Source organism: Polyodon spathula, chromosome 25, assembly GCF_017654505.1.
Source record: "Polyodon spathula isolate WHYD16114869_AA chromosome 25, ASM1765450v1, whole genome shotgun sequence".
Lineage (NCBI taxonomy): Eukaryota > Metazoa > Chordata > Actinopteri > Acipenseriformes > Polyodontidae > Polyodon > Polyodon spathula.
In genome coordinates, this window is record NC_054558.1 from 17968529 (window position 1) to 17987921 (window position 19393).

At 38.3% G+C, this 19393-nt stretch overlaps 2 protein-coding genes across 5 annotated transcripts; both read right to left on the bottom strand.

Moving 5' to 3' along the window:
* Positions 1–445: 445 nt before the first annotated feature.
* LOC121299889 (P2X purinoceptor 4-like) lies at positions 446–9822 on the bottom strand. 4 transcript variants are annotated; one of them, XM_041228087.1, is made up of 12 exons: positions 9584–9822; positions 8521–8668; positions 6834–6905; positions 6667–6739; positions 6112–6214; positions 5659–5742; positions 5244–5385; positions 4531–4595; positions 4204–4297; positions 3902–3967; positions 3382–3477; positions 446–3285 (listed from the first exon to the last, which is right to left on the bottom strand). In XM_041228087.1, the coding sequence occupies exons 1-12, from the start codon at positions 9724–9726 to the stop codon at positions 3217–3219; spliced, it is 1155 nt and encodes a 384-aa protein (XP_041084021.1). In that variant the 5' UTR covers positions 9727–9822; the 3' UTR covers positions 446–3216. The 4 variants fall into 4 exon arrangements, with proteins under 4 accessions (XP_041084021.1, XP_041084018.1, XP_041084020.1 ...); XM_041228084.1 differs by having other exon boundaries at positions 4531–4667; XM_041228086.1 differs by having other exon boundaries at positions 446–2965; positions 4531–4667; positions 9584–9821.
* Positions 9823–12245: 2423 nt separating this feature from the next.
* On the bottom strand, positions 12246–17565 carry LOC121300249 (P2X purinoceptor 4-like). Its single transcript, XM_041228748.1, is given in 9 exon segments — positions 12246–12425; positions 12756–12846; positions 13332–13451; positions 13743–13898; positions 14033–14113; positions 15510–15606; positions 16151–16223; positions 16637–16708; positions 17422–17565. Coding segments are annotated over 9 exon segments (1014 nt in total).
* Positions 17566–19393: the final 1828 nt, after the last annotated feature.

A 19393-nucleotide genomic window follows, 5' to 3' on the forward strand; every position in this document is an offset into this window, starting at 1 on the left:
TTATTTTAAAATGGTGTTCTTTAGAATTGATTGTAAGTACAACACATTTTTTTTATGTTTGCTTTACTCATTAGAAGGACAAGTGTACCGCATCGTTGTGTAGTACTATTGAAGGCTACTCCCTTTTTTTTGTTTTACACACGCGTGACGTAAACAGTTCTGTGTTTGGGTATTTTGTGTTTTTCATGTTCATTTTTTAACACTAACATTTAAAAAATATGCATTTCAGTGCCATATTTGTACAACTACATTATATATCGTTGTAACATATAAATACACTTGAGAACAGGGGCTTTTCGCTTATTGGCAACTTTCAGTTAATGACATATTTTTGCTGGGAACCAAAAGGTTGTTAATAAACGGCATCTACTGTATTATTATTATTATTATTATTATTATTATTATTATTATTATTATATTCTGATTTATAGATGTCTTTTTTTAAGTGTAAAAAGATTTGTGGAATGGAAAAAAAAGAAAGTGCACCTACTGTTTAGATATTTTTAATCATTTTGAGTGGTTCTCACTTTTACATTGAGAATGGCATTTCCCCTATAAAGCGTCCTGTTGTGTTGGCCCCTGTGACACCCAATGCTACACACAGAGCAGGGTTCCGTGACTGACCACCGCCACACCTTCTGCAGTGAGGACCTTGGAGACAGTAGGCAGTTCATTTGACTGAAAGTTAGACAGGCGACAGTGGTACTGAAATTATTCAGTCTTCATAACCTAATATCAAATCTAAGGAAAAAAAACGACAAATTGAAAACTATTATTTTTTTTTCACTGTCATAAAGTTCATGAAACTTTTTCTAGAAAAATCCCCAACTGATGGCTGTGGAAAGTAAGTCCTTCTCCCCTTGATATCTTCTAAAGGAGCAGAGGGAGAGAATTTGTATGCCTTTGTGAGCACACATAGGCCTTGTTGTATTGCTGTTCTAGTCTAGTAAAATGGCATTTCTTACTATGATATGTATGGACTGTATTTCTTACTATGATATGTATGGACTGTATAATACTGTGCATTTTCATTTTGTCGTCCGTTTCAGTATGTTTCATATTGACAATAATGATGCCAGCCTTCATTGAAGTAAAATAGCAGATGTATTGGTTGCTGTTATCAACACCAGGCTGCAGTGTATCTGCCTGGTTTAATATAGTGCATTTATACAGGTGGTTTAAAATCACAGACCTATGTTAAGAAATGTGAACCTGATGTTACATGGTGTCCCAAACAAGAACGCTAGGTCAGGGTCACGCGAGGGTCATTTATCCTGTTTGAGAGTTGCATATACTTGACAAAAAAACTCATGAATTACTGCACATTGAAAGAGGTACATGCTGTGTGATGAATATTCCAAACACATCACACAAAGATTGCTATCTGGACCACCTAATTCAATTTCCGATTTCCTTGACACAATGCAACAGAGGGTTAAAGCCAGTCAGTGATCTATCAACTTGCATACAATCTTAACTCCAATGAAATAGTGTAATGCAAAATGTAGAGAAAGAAAAAAAAAAGTGTACTTGCTTCTTTATATATATATATAGACCTTCCACACATTGGTAACTACGGTAACCATTCTAGAACATTGGTGTTCAAATCTATTTTAATTGTAGCCAGCAGAGGAGCACAGTATCATTAGCAAGTAGCGCTTTGTCTGCTAACTGGAAACCAGTGGGGATTTAAGACAAAAACAATGAAATGCAACACTGTACAAAATGCCACTTTAGATGAGACGTAAGGAAGGCTGCTGCATGCAATTCATTCATCTGTGTGTTGGGTCTTACTGCTCATGTATTTTGAGGTAAAACTGTTAAAAAAAATAAAAAAATAAAATTCTTAACACAATGTCTTGATATACTGTAGAGTGTTTAAGATACAGCTGCCTTCCCACTCCAGGGTATGGCACAAAACAGTAGTTACTAACCCTCAAGCACATGCTTCTTTCTTTACTTGATATCCTGTACTGTGTATACATGTTATATAGAAAGCTGTTCACCTGACAGCAGTGGCTGATATGCACTACACACGGCAGGACTATGAAAGGTCTTGGTATGAATTCTAATAGCAAGACAGTTGGCTCCTGCTACCAGGCTCAGTGGAAGAACAGGAGCCTGACAGCTTCATGGTGAAATATATAATATTATTTAAATAAAATAAAGTTGCCTTCATTGTACAGTGTGTTTATTTTACAATGTCGCAGATTGATTTTTATACCATGTGAAGACTTCCAAGTCATAGCAGGGCCCAAACACAAGCTTCATGGCAAACAAGACGGCACATAAAAAAGTCTGGTTTGATTTTTCCTTTAGGATGCTGACTACAGTTATAACATTGTGCAATTAGATGGCAGTCATCTAATCCTATCATTAGTCATTTTCTATAACCACATTATACAGTGTGCATATATATTATAAAAAAAAAAAAAAAACAGGTGTACTTTATAACAAGTGAAAAAATAGATTTTCAATAAATTCTCTAGTGAATAGAAAACAAAAAAATACATTTGACAGCGAATCCCAATACAAGCGATTCTGCACAAGTACAATCACTTCAGAAGGTATTAATATTAGTTCCACCTCCTTTTGTTGATGGGTACAATGTATTTTCACCGTTGTAAATCCCCCCAGAGTCATTTCAATATGGTCATTTATTTTTTCATTTTCTTATGGAATAAAATACGTTGACATTCAGCTGTTCTAAATGTTTCTGAATAGACTATCTATTCAAGTTTCATGAATGTCGTCTGGGTTCTAGCATTGCGATACAGCATGTGAGTAGGGCCCATTAGAGTCTGAGCTCTTCACCTGAGGCAAGGTTCACACATTATCTTTGGTCCATGCACAATGTGCACTTGGTTTCCATTGAGTGCAGAGCCTGATGTACTGCCCTGCCTGGTTACGCGGCACCCCTGTGAAAGACTGCCTACGCGGCTTCACATTCAAGTGAATTTCCTACCTTTAAAATTCAAAAAGAAAGTTAGAAAACCACTTTTTAACTTAGCATTTACTAAGTAAACAATATCATCTCCATTGCAAAATAATTTAACATAGCTAATCATATGTATTTACACACAGTCACACACATATGATTACATTGGAGTAGGTGCTTTGAATGAGGTACAACATGTTTCAAAAGCTATTTTTCAAAACATCTGGATGTCATAAATAATGGATATACAGTATTTAGGACAAACTGGATTTTCGGAATTACACGGACAGCTGCACCAACAGTCGTCTGTCAGTTGGGGTCCCTTTTGAGGAAAGAGACTCCTCTTCCTGGATGGACAGGTGTGAAATTGTTCAGGGTTCAGTTTCTTTACAAGTTGAACATTACAGGTATGTTCTTGAAATAAGGTGGTTTAATAGACTTACCAGGTCATAGTCTTCTACGTATTTGTATTTCTTTTCTCTGTAAAAATTCTTCTTCTTCATTATGTGCAGGATAATCACATCACACAAAACTGTAGCCTAAGAGAAGTAAAGGTGACGAATTATACATTTAATTTGTATATCCCAATACAAGCACAGTTCAGTCCTGGACAACCACTGTAATACATTGTGTTATAGACACACACACACACACACAACAGTTAACCCAAACCAATGCTTTAAACGCAGTACAGAAACCAGGACCAGAACACAGTTGGAAATGAAGTGGCAATTGACTTAGGACAGAAGGAAGGAGACACTTCTTCACACAGACAGTGGCGAGGGTATGGAATGGGCTACCTAGTCATGTCATTGAGGCACAATCACCCAACTTGAGATCACTCAGCTACTAGGACCGCACAAGCTTTGATGGGCTCAATGGCTGCCTCTCGCTCATACAGTTTCTAATGTTCCTATGAATTACAACTGCAGTACAAGTTGTATGCAGCCTCGTATTACTCACCACTCCCAGAAGTGCCAGACCTGAGCCAATGTTTATCATTGTTGGAATAATGTCAAATTTTCCTGCCTGTGAAGACGAGGAGTGTTGAGCTGAGTGGTTTGGGTCAAATAACTCTTTCAGCATTAATTAACTGAGGATAACTAATTTAATACATATGTTTATCAAATACGGAAAATGAAATACAATTAGGTATAGATATACATATCACACTTTTTGTCTTCATTTTTTAAGTAGCGGTCTTTCCTAGACCAATATCCAAGTCTGCAGAGTTGATTAGAGGAAACAGAAGAGGCAAGACCCACCTTTCCAAACACCATGACATCAAAGCGGATTCCATACGCCTTGATCAGTGTTCTGGATTCAACCTCACCAAGACCCTTATAATATTTGGCAAATCTGTTGAAATCATCATCAGGGTAACCATAACAACTGGTATTAAAATACATTGCATCAAAGTGCTGCCAAGTTGCCCTTTAGGTTTTTGTATGAGAATTTCCTTTTTGGCTAGTCCGACAGGTACTATACCTTATTACCTAGCGCACAGTGAGAATACATTAAAATGTGCTTTTTATAACATCTGGGAAATGAAACTCTCCGCAATTGTTTTATTTACAGCAATGCCTTCTCACCGGAAGTTGTATCCAGTTGCCACTGTGTTCTGCACATCCTTGTTGTCCAGCCTGCGAAAGGTGTACTGGGGGATGCATTTGGAGACTGAGTGATCCAGATCACAATCCCATTTAATCTGGATTCCCATCACTCCACCCTGGAACAAACCCCACATACCGTGCTTTCTTCAAAAACCCTTTTACCCCCTCCCAGGAATCTTGCATTTACTTTCAGTTTTCACTCTTTCCCTAACAGTTATGGAGCCGATTGTGGTTTTCATTTTCAATTCCACAATGTGCAAGAAGTTTGAAACTTGATTCTGCCTTTTGTATTTAAAGAATACACTGACAGCAGCATGGATTCTTAATTAAATTAAAAGACTGTGCACTTTTTTGGCTCAGATACACATCCTCATCAAAAGTAGAAACAGAAAATAAACTCAGGTGGATTTGGTTAACCTATACCCACCGAGATCAACTACAGTTTTTTTTTTTTCCCCCCCAAAGCATTTTATAACAACTGGATTGCTTCCACCACCTACCACCTCCTGAGATTAACCCTAAAAAGTGGTTGATGCAAGCCAAGTTTATTCCCTGTAAAGCTGCAATGCATGGGAAGCAATTTTCCCTCAGTATTTAAAGACCCTTGCAGAGATACTGTATAGTACAGCAGGCTGATATGCACTAAATGATTAGCAAATGAGCGTGTGCAAAAGAGATGCTGGGACACAGACCTCCACAGCAATCTCCTGGAAGTCCTCCCCAGCCTCTCGGACAATGTCTCCCAGTCTGAAGATGGGACAGTCTGGATCAGTCACCCGGTTAAATACACATTGCTTCAGATAGCTGCTGTTAATATGCGGCAAAATATTTCTCCTGGGGGGAAAAAAAAGACAATGCATGAAACAAATAGGTCTTTACAATTTGTTCTGAAAGATGTAACATCCTACCATTTCAATAAATACTGACTGACAGGCAAATCTTGCCTCGCATGGACGAACCCTCCAGATAGATTTTAACACAAGAGTGTTGGATGACACTGTTCTTTTTAACTGGACTACGTATTTGTATTTCTTTAACAGATGCCATTTACTCCTGTAATCTGTGTGTGTGAATATAGAGAACATAAAGCACTATCAAAACACTTACTTGGTGAAATTAAATTTGGGATATCTGATGTTGTTCTTTATTAGTACTGTAAATTGTTCCGCATCTTTCAGAAGGGCAGGGTGGCTTTGGGGAAATAAAAATAAGTATTAATATGCAATCTTGTCGCTACACTCCTATACAGACAGCCCTTGCACTTCCTATCATACTTGGTCTTGCATCATGCAACTGCATCTAGTTGTTACTTCAATGAGGCTGCTCCCTCTTGTGTTTGAAGAGAGTAACGCATGTACGTGCATTAGAAACCACACAAAATCACATTTGAATTTTTGCATTAGACTAAATGTGCAATAAATCTATTGCTGATCTAAAAGGAAAAATGACAAGTATTTCTTTTTTCATTGTGAAAACAGGTTTTGTGGTTTATTCATTCTTTACAGGAGAGGAAACCTCCTAATTCTGCTCCTTGGGGATCTCATTGACTCTGAAACTTACTGAGAGAGGTCGACATCATTTTCCAAGGGACACCAAGCAAGTACTTCACAGGTGTGGACAGCTGTGCTATTGTGGACAGGAACACATTTTCCAGTCTGAATACCTAAACACGGAAATGAATTTAGTCCACTTTATTTCCAATGCACACAAAAAGTAATAACACTGTATGGAAGCACTGTGTATTGTTTAATTGCTTACAAACCACACACATGCGCATACGCACACATATATATATATATATATATATATATATGTATGAAAAGTAATTGATGAACTGAAACCTTATTATTTTAATACAGTAATTAGCTATCAATTACTAATATCAATTACTTTTCTTCATTAAGCAATTTTAGTGATTGAGTATCCTTGGATACAGAGTGGTTTTCTGTGTGTGTATATCTATCTATCTATCTAGATAGATAGATAGATAGATAGATAGATAGATATTCCAAGTGATGTTGAAAACAGAAACGCTTTAAGCTTTAATAAAAAGCAAGTTGAAATAAAATACATTTTACTAGCTACAAGTCTATCACTATACACTCTGAATCATACCATTGCTTCTATGAGATTGTGCTCCTGCAGTACAGTTACTGTCTGAGATACAGTGTGGGCTGTCCTCTGGCATCTGGGAGAAATACAGAATGTAGTGTGAATACGAGGCAGTAGTTTACATTTCAATACAATCATTAAAGCAGTCAGGTATCTGGTTCTACCCTTACCTCAGGACAGTGCCCCTGCTGTTGGTTCAGAGTCATGATTAGGTTTGTCATCACAAAAAAGGAACTCTCTTCCTGTGAAGGAAGAAGAGGACACAAGTTGCCTGGTGACACAGGTTTCACAATGATCTTACACAGCATGTGCTGAAACGAATACCGGCTGACCTCCACACTAAGATAACAATTGTGGTGGAAGTTTTCACTTTAACTTCTGTAAGATAGAGACACAGTAGAACAGACAAGACTGAGCAAACAAGTTTAATAGGTCAAGTTTGCAAACCTGAGAACACTCTCAAACACACGCAGGTGTTGAGGAAACCGAGCAAAGTTCTGAGCTCCGCAGAGCTTGTGTGCATAATATATACCTTGTAACCTGTAGTTATTGCAAGCCAATCACAGAAGCTTAATTCAATATTAGCAGATAGCAATAATTCGGAAGATTAAGATAAGACCAATCATAAGTTTATTCTAATTACAACCCCCCCCCCCCTTTGAAACAAAAGAGGGTTAGTTACATTTCATATGAAGAGTCACGGAAAGCACCTGCTAGCATCTTATTCTATTAAAACAGTGACATTTCTTTGAAATGCCACGGATGCGGTTTGCGGTTGCCATAGTCAGTATCTTTCCAACTGGCTTATGAGCCACCTGCTTCTCAGCAGATGAGAAGAAATCATAACAGCATAAACAAACTGGAGCATAATCAAATACAAATATCATAAAAGCATAAACAAATACAAATATCATATAAGCATAATCAAACACAACTATTATATTGTTACTTATCATGGTTCTAGCAAGCAGTTCTGATACCATGACCATCTCTTGTCTTGTCACATAGGCTTCTTGCGGTTACAGAAAGAGAAGAAAAACATGACTATGTTTGGGCATTCCTGTCCTAGCTTAGAAATAACAGGATGCAGGCAAATGGTGAGAGAGAGATATGTCTAGACTTATTTTGAACAAACTTTTTTAAAAAATATAAGCTTCAAACTCCTTATTACATTAATATAATACATTTTTAAGTCACACAGGCTAAGCAAACCCATGTACAGACAGCTCAAAGGTTAATACATAAATTGCATTAAATGTAATTTTCCCACCACACAATTGTGAAGATGAATTCACTAGATCCCAGCGTCTCTGAGCAGTTATCATTGCTCATCAGCGGTTAATTGAGCTGATAGTTGGGGACAGATCAGGCTTTTCAACTCACAACCCAATGCATTCTGGTAAGCGTAGTCCTGCTTCTCGTAAAGGAAAGAATGGTACCTAGGGCAGGTCAAATATACCAGAATGCATTGGGTTGTGAGCTGAAAAGCCTGAACTGTCCCAAATTATCCCGCTCAACACAGAACCATATAGTCACCTTAACCCATGGTGGACAACATGAACAAAACTGCTGTACACTACAGACCACAGGATTCCATTTTAATTCTGGTGTTGCAATCCTTACAAGGGCTTTTGAAGCAGTAAAACAAACTAATGTATATAGTTGATGATTCTGTTACTTGATGCCACGTTAGCATTGTATAACTGCACAAAGTTGTTTTTTTGTTATTTGGTACTTTTTAAAAGTCACTATATGGATAGTGGTGTCTTAATTATCATGCAATGCTAGGGAGAGTGGTTAGGTGTATTGGCACGGATGACAGTGTGCACACAAGTGATTCACAGTGCAGTCCAATACCTGTGATGGGATAATATAATCGGCCACATCCCAGATCTTCACCCCCTGGTCAGTGGTGTTGGTCACTGCGACGCCCTTCACCTTGGTTGTGACTGAACTGATGACCGAGTCAAACTGCTGGTAACCCTTCTGCCAAACTAACACCCAGCTGTGGAGGCAGAGGCAATGGGCAGGTTCTACACACTTAGTTTTAAATAGGATTCATCATGTTCAAATATTCTTACCAAAATCACAAGAACATTGGCATATTCTTTAAAGTTTAATATAAACTTGGTAACCTTTCAAATGACCCTTTATGAAAAGAATATAGAACGAAACAATCTACAGGGCGTTGGATGTCATTTTTGGATTCATGGGGGCGATTCAGATGCAATTATATAAACCCAGCTGAAAGCTGGGCACTGCTTCAGAAGAAGCCATTATCCCTCAGTACAGGCTTGCTAGTATACCGAGGAAAAAGTTTTTTTTTTTTTTTTTTTTTTTTTTTGGGGGATGTATACGAAATTAGTTTAAAACGTTTTAATAACGTGCGTAGTTTTTTGCTTTATTTATTTTTTTATTAAACGTGCGCTCATTATTTAAAAAGCACACGAGCCAAATTTTCATCATGTCAATAATTCTTAATTCCAGTGTTCTGTTGTTTTGACTTTGAATGAAGTTACATTTCGATTTGTTTTCACCACTTCCTGCGTCGCCCACAATGGACGGGAACAATAAGGTCTCCCGAAAAACGATAACAGACTCAATAACAAACCTTCATTGCTGGGGTGTCGTGTTACAAGATTTACTATGCACACACAGTAATTCTCACTTTAATTTGACTGAAAACGAAATGCAAATTGCTTAACCTTATCTTCATAAGTAACACGAGTGACCCAACTAGCCTGTACATAAAAAAGTAGGCTACATATTTTGAAAAAGGAGTAACATTAAAATAAATGTATTAAACAGAAATGTTTTATAACAGTATCCTTCTAATCGTTGCAGTTTTGCGCTGTTAAGTAAAGACCATGTCAGAGTTACATCCACCGGAATAGATCTTTATCGCAAATCCAACACTTACCCAATCACATAAGCTAAGACCCCCAGCTGTACAAGTCTGTTTATTAGTCCGACCTTTCTGCTTTTAATTGACACTATTCTCGGTGTGTCGTATTCAAATAGCACCTGGCCGAGAGTTCTGCAGCAACCGCACGAAAAAGACATGTCCGTTTAACAATGTGATGATTTCCACTGTTAAAAAAAACGCGGCTAACGTTTGCACTTTCCTTTACCACCAAAGCAGTCACAAGACTCAGATGGAGTCACACACGCAAACCACAAGGGGACTGTTAATTTGGTCAGGTGTTTTTACAACATCATCAGGTCAGATGTTGTGCTGGCTGTCATCGCTTCAACAACATCGGTTTAATATTTAGTCTTTGGAATAAACGGCATTAAAAAAAAAACAAAACATACATTTTATGTACAATAAAGGCTAACATCTTTATTATTGTATTCTGCAATTTGAGCAATGCAATGCTGCATATTAATGAGTCTAATCACACAAATCTATGCCTGTCACCCAATGATGGCCAATTAAGTGTCTTGTCTTGCAAATCAGTTTTACATTAAATATACTACTTTTGAAAACCCGGGTTGTTCATACTCCCCTCTGATTCTTTTAATTTCAATAATCTCCTTTATTAAACTAGGTAGTAAAGCTTAGAGCATGTTATCATTGACAGTGGAACCACCGCTGTTAACAATCTCATATTCTCTGTAATAGCTGTTAATGAACAACATCAAAATGAAAATTAATTAAACAAACAAAATTAAGTTAAAAAGGAATAATATAGATGAAATAATAAAAATACAGTCCTGGGTTCCATAACGAAGATCTTAATCTTAATCTTCAGATCCTGAATATAATGTGAAATGGAGCAGAGCTGTCTTTTAAAATGAGCCAGTTATTCAAGGCCGTAAGCACTGGGGGTCCAGAGCAGTTCATTGCCCAGAGGCTTTTCAAAGGTCCTTTTTCGGTGTATTCATCGTGGTACAAAAAGGGTTGCAAAACATCACTTTATGAAGACTGGTGTCAAGACAAAACTTAATTATCTGTGTTTGATTATCAATGAAAAATATACAGTGTAAACACCCAGAGCAATACATGGTAAAACAACAATAAAACAGTATAAAAATGCACTAACGGCTGTAGTCTGGGAAAACAACGTTTTATTACTGTACAAATTCAGGTTTGTAAGGGTACCCCTTTCCCTATTCCACATTAAACTACACATTGAGTCTATTTTGATGAACAAACTCCAGTAGTTTCAAGGTCACTAAAGCTAAACTTAGAGTCTCATTTATCACCTTAATCATGTTTGATTAGCACCCTCTTCTCACAACACAAGCCAGTGTACTGCCCCTCCACACTGGAGTATCGCTCCCTAATCTTCCACACACTGCAGCTCGGTATCATAGCGCAGCAGCCTGGCTCCTGTCTCTGAAGCGCCATTGGGTGTACTGGCTGTAGGCACAGTGTCTCAGCCACTTGGTGATGGTGTGCGCCTGGCTGAGGGCCAATAGAGGGCCCCTGTACAGCAGCACAGATTCCAGGGTCTGCCTGTCAAGGACGAGTCGAGAGAATGTAGCCGAGGTGCTGATGCAGTGCCCAGCGCTTCTGCGGCAGCGCAGCTGCTCCTGCAAGCTTGGCATTGGGTGGCACTGTCTGCAGCGGCAGCACGGGGGGGGGGGGTTGGTTCATGTTCCTTTGAATTCTCTCCCGTTTGTCTCACTTCTCGCATCTTGATGTCTTTGCTGCGGCTGGGAGGCCTTTGCAGCAAGCTCAGACATTCTCTCATACTTTCATTGTGCAGCTGGAAAACAAATTAAATACAGTCCTTGTAAACCATATGGACGGAGAACCACACACAGTACATGACAATCTCATCACCTTTAAGAATCTGTAGAGCTTGTAATTTTTTTTCACGTTTTACTTTTTTCACTTTCGTTCCTTGGTTCCACATGCATTTGCTTGACCAAACAGGACAGGGATGTCACACCTCCCCTGTAGACCCCTCCCCTTCTTTTCCGAGGTGATAGTGACCAACAGGGAACATTCAAAGGTGTGGTAAGGGAGATTTATGACATGACCTTCCTGCTCGGAGAAAACATTAATTCCAGGAGTGAAGATTCGGAATAAACTCCCCATCATCTACCGTAGACAGCCTCACAACTCACCCTTCTCACATGAACAGCGGCAGCTTTTATTTCCTGTAAGCTCTTTCTGAAGGGCACTTTCACCACCGCGATGAGGTCCTCATCATCAAAGGAGATGTACAGAGGGCTCTAGGGAAGAGACAGGAGAGTACAATCCTAACTCTGTCACCTCTGTCCGTTTCTAACCACTCCAGTGTCCTTGCTTTGCTCATGTATATTATTATTATTATTATTATTATTATTATTATTATTATTATTATTATTACCCTTTGGGCAACCCACCGTCGATGGGGACTTTGGCAGGATTACACTGAAATGGGTTAGTAATGGTGAACCTACCAACAACAAACCAATTAATTGATTAGTCAGTTAACCAGTTTTAGTTTAGGTCGTTGATAATACCGTTGACGTCATTATTCTCGTTCGTCTAAGGTCAGCTCAGTGATTTCTCAAACGAGGACTTAAAGTCAAATCTGTACTGGGTGAGCCACCAGGGAGCCCCGTCTGAGGCTTTCTAATTCACTTCAATGCACATGGAAGAAATAACCTTCAAGAGATGCAGGACTAGCTAAACTGTGTACGCACTTTATAGACAAGGGCGCATTAGCACAGTATATCGCAATTGTTTTCAGACTCACCAGTGCGTAGTAGGAGAGTGTGGATCCAATGTATATAATCAGCTGAACTGCACTGAATTTCCCTGCCTTTTGAAATCAAAAACAGACATCATATAAGCAACTTTAAAGGTCATTATTATTATTATTATTATTATTATTATTATTATTATTATTTATTATTATTATTTATTATTATTGCCAGGAGAAACTCTAAATGAGGCAGTTTAACAGGAAGGGTTGTTCACTTTCAAACTGCTGAAAGTATGAACTTGAGCAGCAGTAACTTGTTTAAAGGACTGAAAGGTAATTAATAAACCTAGGGTCGGTGTACTTTTCAGCAGTTTATAAACGGTGATCTGATAACTTGATTTCATTTTATATGCACTAAATAAAGCTAACACTAAGAGCCCCAATCACCTTTCCAAAAACCATGACATCAAACCGGATGCCATACGCCTTGAACAGCGTGCGTTCTTCCACTCTGTTCTGCTTATAGTTTCTTGCAAATCTGCAAATAAAGACCAACAGCTTGTTCTCTGGTGTACAACGTTATCTGCTAAACCCACAGGAATTATTAATAGGCATATCAGTATCTCTTCTGGTTTGTTATCAAGCAGCACAATTGCAATTTGCAGCACTACATCTGTAACTCAGCAAAGCTGAAATAAAATGGAAGGATTCAGGAGCATATTGTTGTTGCAAAGCCATTTCTAACACGACACATCACTGCCAAAATGACAACGTTTAAACTGAAATACAACAGTTCCTCTGTCTGCCACTGGACGGTGCCCCAGCTCTAGGGTATTGTCCCACTTTGAAACAACTAAGATTAACAGCAAAAAGCTTTCACTGTGATTGACAACTCAAGCATACCAGTCAGCAGTATAAGTATATCATCTATAGCCTAATGTGACATCACGAGCGCCTGGTTTATTAGATACTGAAAGGGCTTCCCTTCCCTGTAATACAAGATTATACTCCTGCTAATCTTACCTGAAGTTCAAGCCAGGGAAGATGGTCTTGTTGCTGTTTTTCTAGTCCAGTCTTTGAAAGCTATACTCTGGTACACATTTGTGAAACAACTGATCCAGCTTACATTCCCAGTTGATCTTCCTTTAAGATTATATGGTAAAGAATAATAGCACTTTTAGAAAGGCTTGCCGTTGGTTTTAGTTGTAAAGACACAAGATCCACCCCTGTTTTCCCTGAATCACTCTATGATCCAAATAAGCATACTCTTCAGCACAAGAATAAGGGGACAGTGAGTAAGGAAAGTGAGTGAAATCCCTGGTTCTCCCTCCTTTGCTTTGTTTTCTCATTTCTCAGCAATGCAATTCAGGGTTGCAGCTGGCTGCTCTGGTCCTGAGAACAGAAGCCCATTGTGTGGCTCTACGAAGGAAAAACAATGAGGAACGAACCTCAATAGCCATTTCTGTGAAGTTCTCCCTGGCTTCTTGGACGATATCTCCCAGGCGGAATATCGGGCAATATGGACCCATCGTTCGGTTAAAAATGCAGCGTCGCAAATAGGTATCATTCATGTAAGACAAAATGTTTCTACTGTAAAAAAAAAAACAGAATAAATGTGACATACTTTTAATTGAGCATGGTGCACTACAATAAGTTACCTTGTATTATTATTATTATTATTATTATTATTATTATTATTATTATTATTATTATTAAAGTCTTACTTTGTGTAATTGAAGTTAGGGAATCCAACATTGTTTTTAATTAAGACAGTTAAGTTTTCTGCTGATCCCAAGATAGCAGGTCTAGGGAGATAAAAGAATGACATTATTGACTGAGAATTCATTTTCATGCCTTTGACCCTTGATATTAGGGAAAGACAACAGGCATGTGCGATTTGATCCTGTCAGTGAACCCGATCCTGCCATACAGTTGACACCTGTTCCATCTGCATGTACTCAGAGCTCAGGCTGCTTAACCCTTTCAATCCTGAATTATTTTTATCGGGTGGAAGAAGGACTTCCATGAGAACAGGACAAAAAAATATTTCTTGCATATATTTCTACACTACCTTTTTAATTGTTTTCAGCTCTTAACAGTTGCAGAGTTCAAGTTAGCGAGAACATTTTGTAAGTAGCTGAAAACAATTAAAAAGGTCTAATTAAGCAAACTGTCAGTTCAGTTAAGGGTCTAGTTAAGTAATTGAGAGCTCAGTTGGAATGAAAACCAGCAGACACAGTGGGAACCCCTGCTCTAGTAGTGGACTCAATCAATAAGAATCAGAAACGGTATTCTTACTACAATACAATTGCCCAGTCAGTTTACCAGATTATAGCCTGCAGTCTGTGAATGGATAATAGCCCTACATTATTAATACTATTTGTTTATTTATTTGGCAGATGTCTTTATCCAAGGTGACTTACAGGTGCTACAGGGCAGTACAGGGTTACAATGCAAGATTAATATTTAAATACAGTATGGTTTACAGTAAGTGCTATAATACTACTAGAATGCAATATGATGTAGGCTACAAGAAGTTAGGATTACAACACATTATAACTACAATGACATATTAGTAGTGCAATAGTGCAAGGATAGTGCATCAGCTGAGGATCCAGTAACGTGGTGCACAGATCAGAGGGATACAGTGAATGCATAGTAGGAGGGCTAGCTCAAGAGATCTGCAAGTGCAGTCCAATCCTAAAAGTAACCACTCCTCTGGAGAGCTCTGCACACTGGACGTTGTGACTGCAATGGGGAGCTGATACCATCTTAAAAAAGGAAGCGCAGAAAACAACATCAGAGGCAAAATCACGTCAGCTCTATTTATGGACTGGAAAGAAGAAAAAAGGGAGAACCAAGAAGGACTGGCTGACAAACTGCTTTTCTTGATTTCATTTACGAAACTCAACAGCCAGCCGCAACCAATGAAACGCTGGGATTATTCATATGAAGACATCCTTTTCATTCTGTTTGCCCCCATGTAATCTTGAGGAAATCAAATTATTCTTATAATACACGCTACACAATCAAGATTTGGTTGCTGACTGTTTCCAAATAGTGGCTGAAGGTAATTAAGTGGTGCATGGTTTAACTGAAGGCAGTAGTCCAGATGTTTGTCAACTTTAAGTAACAGACTTTATACTTTTGAGTTTGTAAAAAACATACACAATACCACACTGTGCTCTATAAAACACTTACTTAGGACCAACCCTCTTTTTCTCGATTGGACACCAGGCAAAGACCTCACAGGTCTTTACTGACCAGTCAAAATCAACACATTTGCCAGTCTGAATCCCTGAAGATATAAAAATCGAAACGTTTTCAAAGGTTTCAATTAGTTTTACTAACTTTTTTTTTTTTTACCTTATACATTTTCTTCCTTTGAAAGGCCTCTAAAGGTACTATTAGAATGATGTAAAAAGTGGCAGATTCTAATACTCAACGTTATTCATGTATGGTTTTCCATTGACATTTATTTATATAACATTACTAAGCACAATGCAAATACAGTGATATGAGGAATGTGATAGACTGGGGAAACAAGTTAAAGAGAGCGAATAAAGGCCCAAATAAATGAGTAAGGTCTTTCCTACAATGCTTTCTAGGTTAAGTAAGTTAACTAAACATGATATAGGAGGGTGCAGGGACACTGAAACTGGTTTGAAATGTAGATTGTTTAAAAACCTTACTTTTAATCATGCCTTAAAGCAAGGTCTCATTATTTAAGAATAGAATAGAATCATCCTTACCATTGAGTTTTGCAGAATGCCAATTCCATACACAAATGCCTAAAGATGGCAGCTCATTTGAAACAAACACTAGAGTAAAACGTGACATACCATTACTCTTCTGGTCAGTATATCCCTTTGTGCAGTCCTTATTCGAATGGCATTTTTTTCCAGAATCAGGCACCTAAAAATGATTGAAAAGGCCTGGTTCCTGTATATAGGCTGTATAATCGTACCTGCTTCTTTTTTTCAAGGACATCAAGGATAACATTGTTAAGCTTGTCCATGTGTGTGATTTCAGTCAAACAGGCGTGCTTAAATAAATCATTGAAAACCAAGGGTTTTGGACGAATGCTGCAGAATATTCTTCTGTGTAAATTGACTATCCTGTAACTGAAGACTGAATAATGCTTTCTGTGATATATAAAAGCAGCATCTCACTGTTTCAGGTGAGTTTCAGTTACAGCGGGCAAGACGGAACACCTGACCCTTTGTTAGAGGCTCTGTTGTAGGTGCTTGAATGGTAGGTGCTTCCATACATATACAGTACCTTTGATAATATACTATACAGATGCCAACACATTTGAAAGTAATTACTTCCGGACAGCTGCCTTGTCTTTGGTTCTTTGTGACTATTGCATTAGTAACAACAAAAAAGGAGTTCTTCTCCTGTGGAAGAAAATGAGAATTGTAAAACAAAGTCAAGTGTGTGTTTGTTTTTTGGAGCAATTAACAAATGAGGGCCAATGTATGTTGTGCTTCATTCCATGAGAAAATATCCTTGCATTACTATCAAGTGTGTAAAAAATGCAGCACCTTTATACTCTACCCTAGTATTGCATCAACCTAACAGGTGTTTTGGACTATTGTTGTTTACTTGCTTATTTGTATAATACATTGCTACCCTTCCTATTTGGAGTCAGACTTTGTTTTAATAAACAGCTCCATTGGGGGCAGTCTTTCTAATTGAAGGGAATCTGTGTTAGAGGTAAGGTCTAATGACTGGGTAAATATTTAAGATCCCTTATATATTCTTAACCTCTAGTGAGTGTGATGTAGTCAACCATACTACATTTGGATTTCCTTAACCTGCACCCCACCAAGATAATGCACAGATGTTTGTTTTTTTTTTGGTGATTTTCCAATGAAATCCAGCTGTTAGCTATCGTGGTGCTGATCCCACTAACCCCTTTGTAGACTGCAATAGTAGACAATGAGGAAAAGTCCAGTGAATTAACGGTTTACAGATATGAGTTTCAATTCATGATAATTCGTTTAGCTTGCTCAAGAGCATGTTGTTTACAGTATTCTATAGTATGCACCTTGTAGCATCAAGTAAGGCTTGTCTACTTGACTTGTTATAATGTAGGTTAGTATGTTACCTGTGATAGACCACTGTGATCGGCCACATCCCATAATGCTCCCTCCAGATCGGAATCGTTGGTAACGGCCACGCCCTTCACTTTCGCAGTCACCGAGCTGACGACGTAATCGTATTCCTGGCATTCCTTATTCCAAACCAGCATGATACTGCCCAGTTGCAAACATATTGTTAACAGGTAAAATTGACAGAGAAAAACTTACTCCAGGATTAAACTGTAATTACTGTGCTGCTATCCTTACAGCAGATTTCGTACCAAGTAACACACAATGCTCCAAGCCATCAGTTAGCTCGTTTTATAACAGATTTAATTCTAGGGAACAAATTATTGGCAAACACTAATTTGAATACAGTACATACACGGGAATACAAAATTATAGAATTAATTAGCATCTATTTATCCTTGGAAAGTGCAATGTTATTAGGTTTCCTGAGGCAGTGTGAATTAAAATGTTCAACTTCAACAATTGTGCACAACAAATGTTTCCAGTGAACAAACTTACAATCTGCAGCAGCACACAGTGAATGTAACTCAAAAACATGTTAGGAGTCAAATTAAGGGAAAACTGGGTGTCAGCCTGCAATAAAGAATAAAAATACTGTGATCAGACTTCTCCGCAGATGGGAACTGCTCCAGCTAAATAAAAAAGGGGGATTTCATAACAGGGGATTTCCAGCTGGAAGCACCATCTAGTTCATCAAGATTGTCTTTCCTCGTTTATAGCAGTAAGAGTTATAACTGATTGGTATGTGAATATGGATATGAGATGGGAAGGGTCATTCTTTGGGACAGTTCCTGGTTTCTTTTAACTCACCCTTTAGAAAAGTTTACCGTGGTAGATTTGCACCTTTTTTTTTTTTTAGCTTTCTTCTGGTTTTACTGTGTATTTACCATAGCTTACTATATGGTTTGCCATTTTCTAAATATGCTTTACCCTTCCTCTACTATGCTTACCTCTGGTTTATTGTGCATTCATTGTGCTTTATTACACTTGGCTCTTAAAGGAAAGAGACAAGCAAAAGATGGTAGTGAGTTAAAATAAATAAATAAATAAAAAACTGAGCCTGCATGACTTCGTCAGTGTTGCTTTTTGACTGTAAAGCTGGTTGTTTTTTTTTTAAGCATTTTGAGATGGCTCCTGAATTCCACAAATGTAACAAATATGTCACAATTTAAAAAAAAATGACAAACTATGAAGAAACACTGAAAGTCCATCCATACGGGTGTATAGGAGAGGGGTTCATCGGAAGTCTATGAGCTAATTTTCCTTTTTTGCAAACCAGAGCCACGGCAGCCAATGCTGCTCATCTGTGTTTGGGGTAATTTCTCAGCCTGCAGCACTAGCTGGGGTTGCTCAGAGGAGAGGCCATTTGGGTCTTACTAACAGGATTAGTTTGGCATTTATCTGGTGAGTCAACACTGAAATCAAAGATTTCTACTGCCGCAACACTAACACTCACTAAGAAACTTAGTGAGTTTTATTGTTATTAAAGAATAAATGCAATGAATAATAAACTATATTAATTACTTTTGTGGTGAAAGCGGGTGATTGCTTCTCTTTCCAGCCTTTAGGGTAAAAGTACCAGGGAGACCCTTCGGTCAGTAAAGATCCAGTCATATTGGTGCTCCTGGTGGTCTCAGTTCCTAGTGGACTTCCACAGGGCAACACACAGAATCATAACTCTTAGTAATGAAGCTCTTCTGAGGGCATACAGTCCCTGTGCATGCAAAGCGCTCCATAGCCATTCAAATGCTGTCCTCCCTATTTCAGACTTATTGCAAATGTGTCCATTTCAGTGCCAGCTGTGCTGAAGTGTGTGCTGGGTTTGTGAAGTTAAGACTCAATGGCACCGGAGCCTTTTTGTGTGTGTGTGTGTGTGTGTGTGTGTGTGTGTGTGTGTGTGTGTGTATAGTCTTGAATGCGTGTAAAGCCCAGGACTAGAAAAAATAACAAATGTAAATCAGCTTAATG

Excerpts from the sequence above, each read along its gene's own strand:
- LOC121299889 (XM_041228084.1), bottom strand. The coding sequence starts at position 9,726 with ATGTCTTTTTCGTGCGGTTGCTGCAGAACTCTCGGCCAGGTGCTATTT. Across the intron at positions 4,668-5,243 it reads TCCAGGAGATTGCTGTGGAG|GGTGGAGTGATGGGAATCCA; the intron begins GTCTGTGTCCCA and ends GGTTTGTTCCAG. Across the intron at positions 3,478-3,901 it reads GTCTGGCACTTCTGGGAGTG|GCTACAGTTTTGTGTGATGT; the intron begins GTGAGTAATACG and ends TACTTCTCTTAG.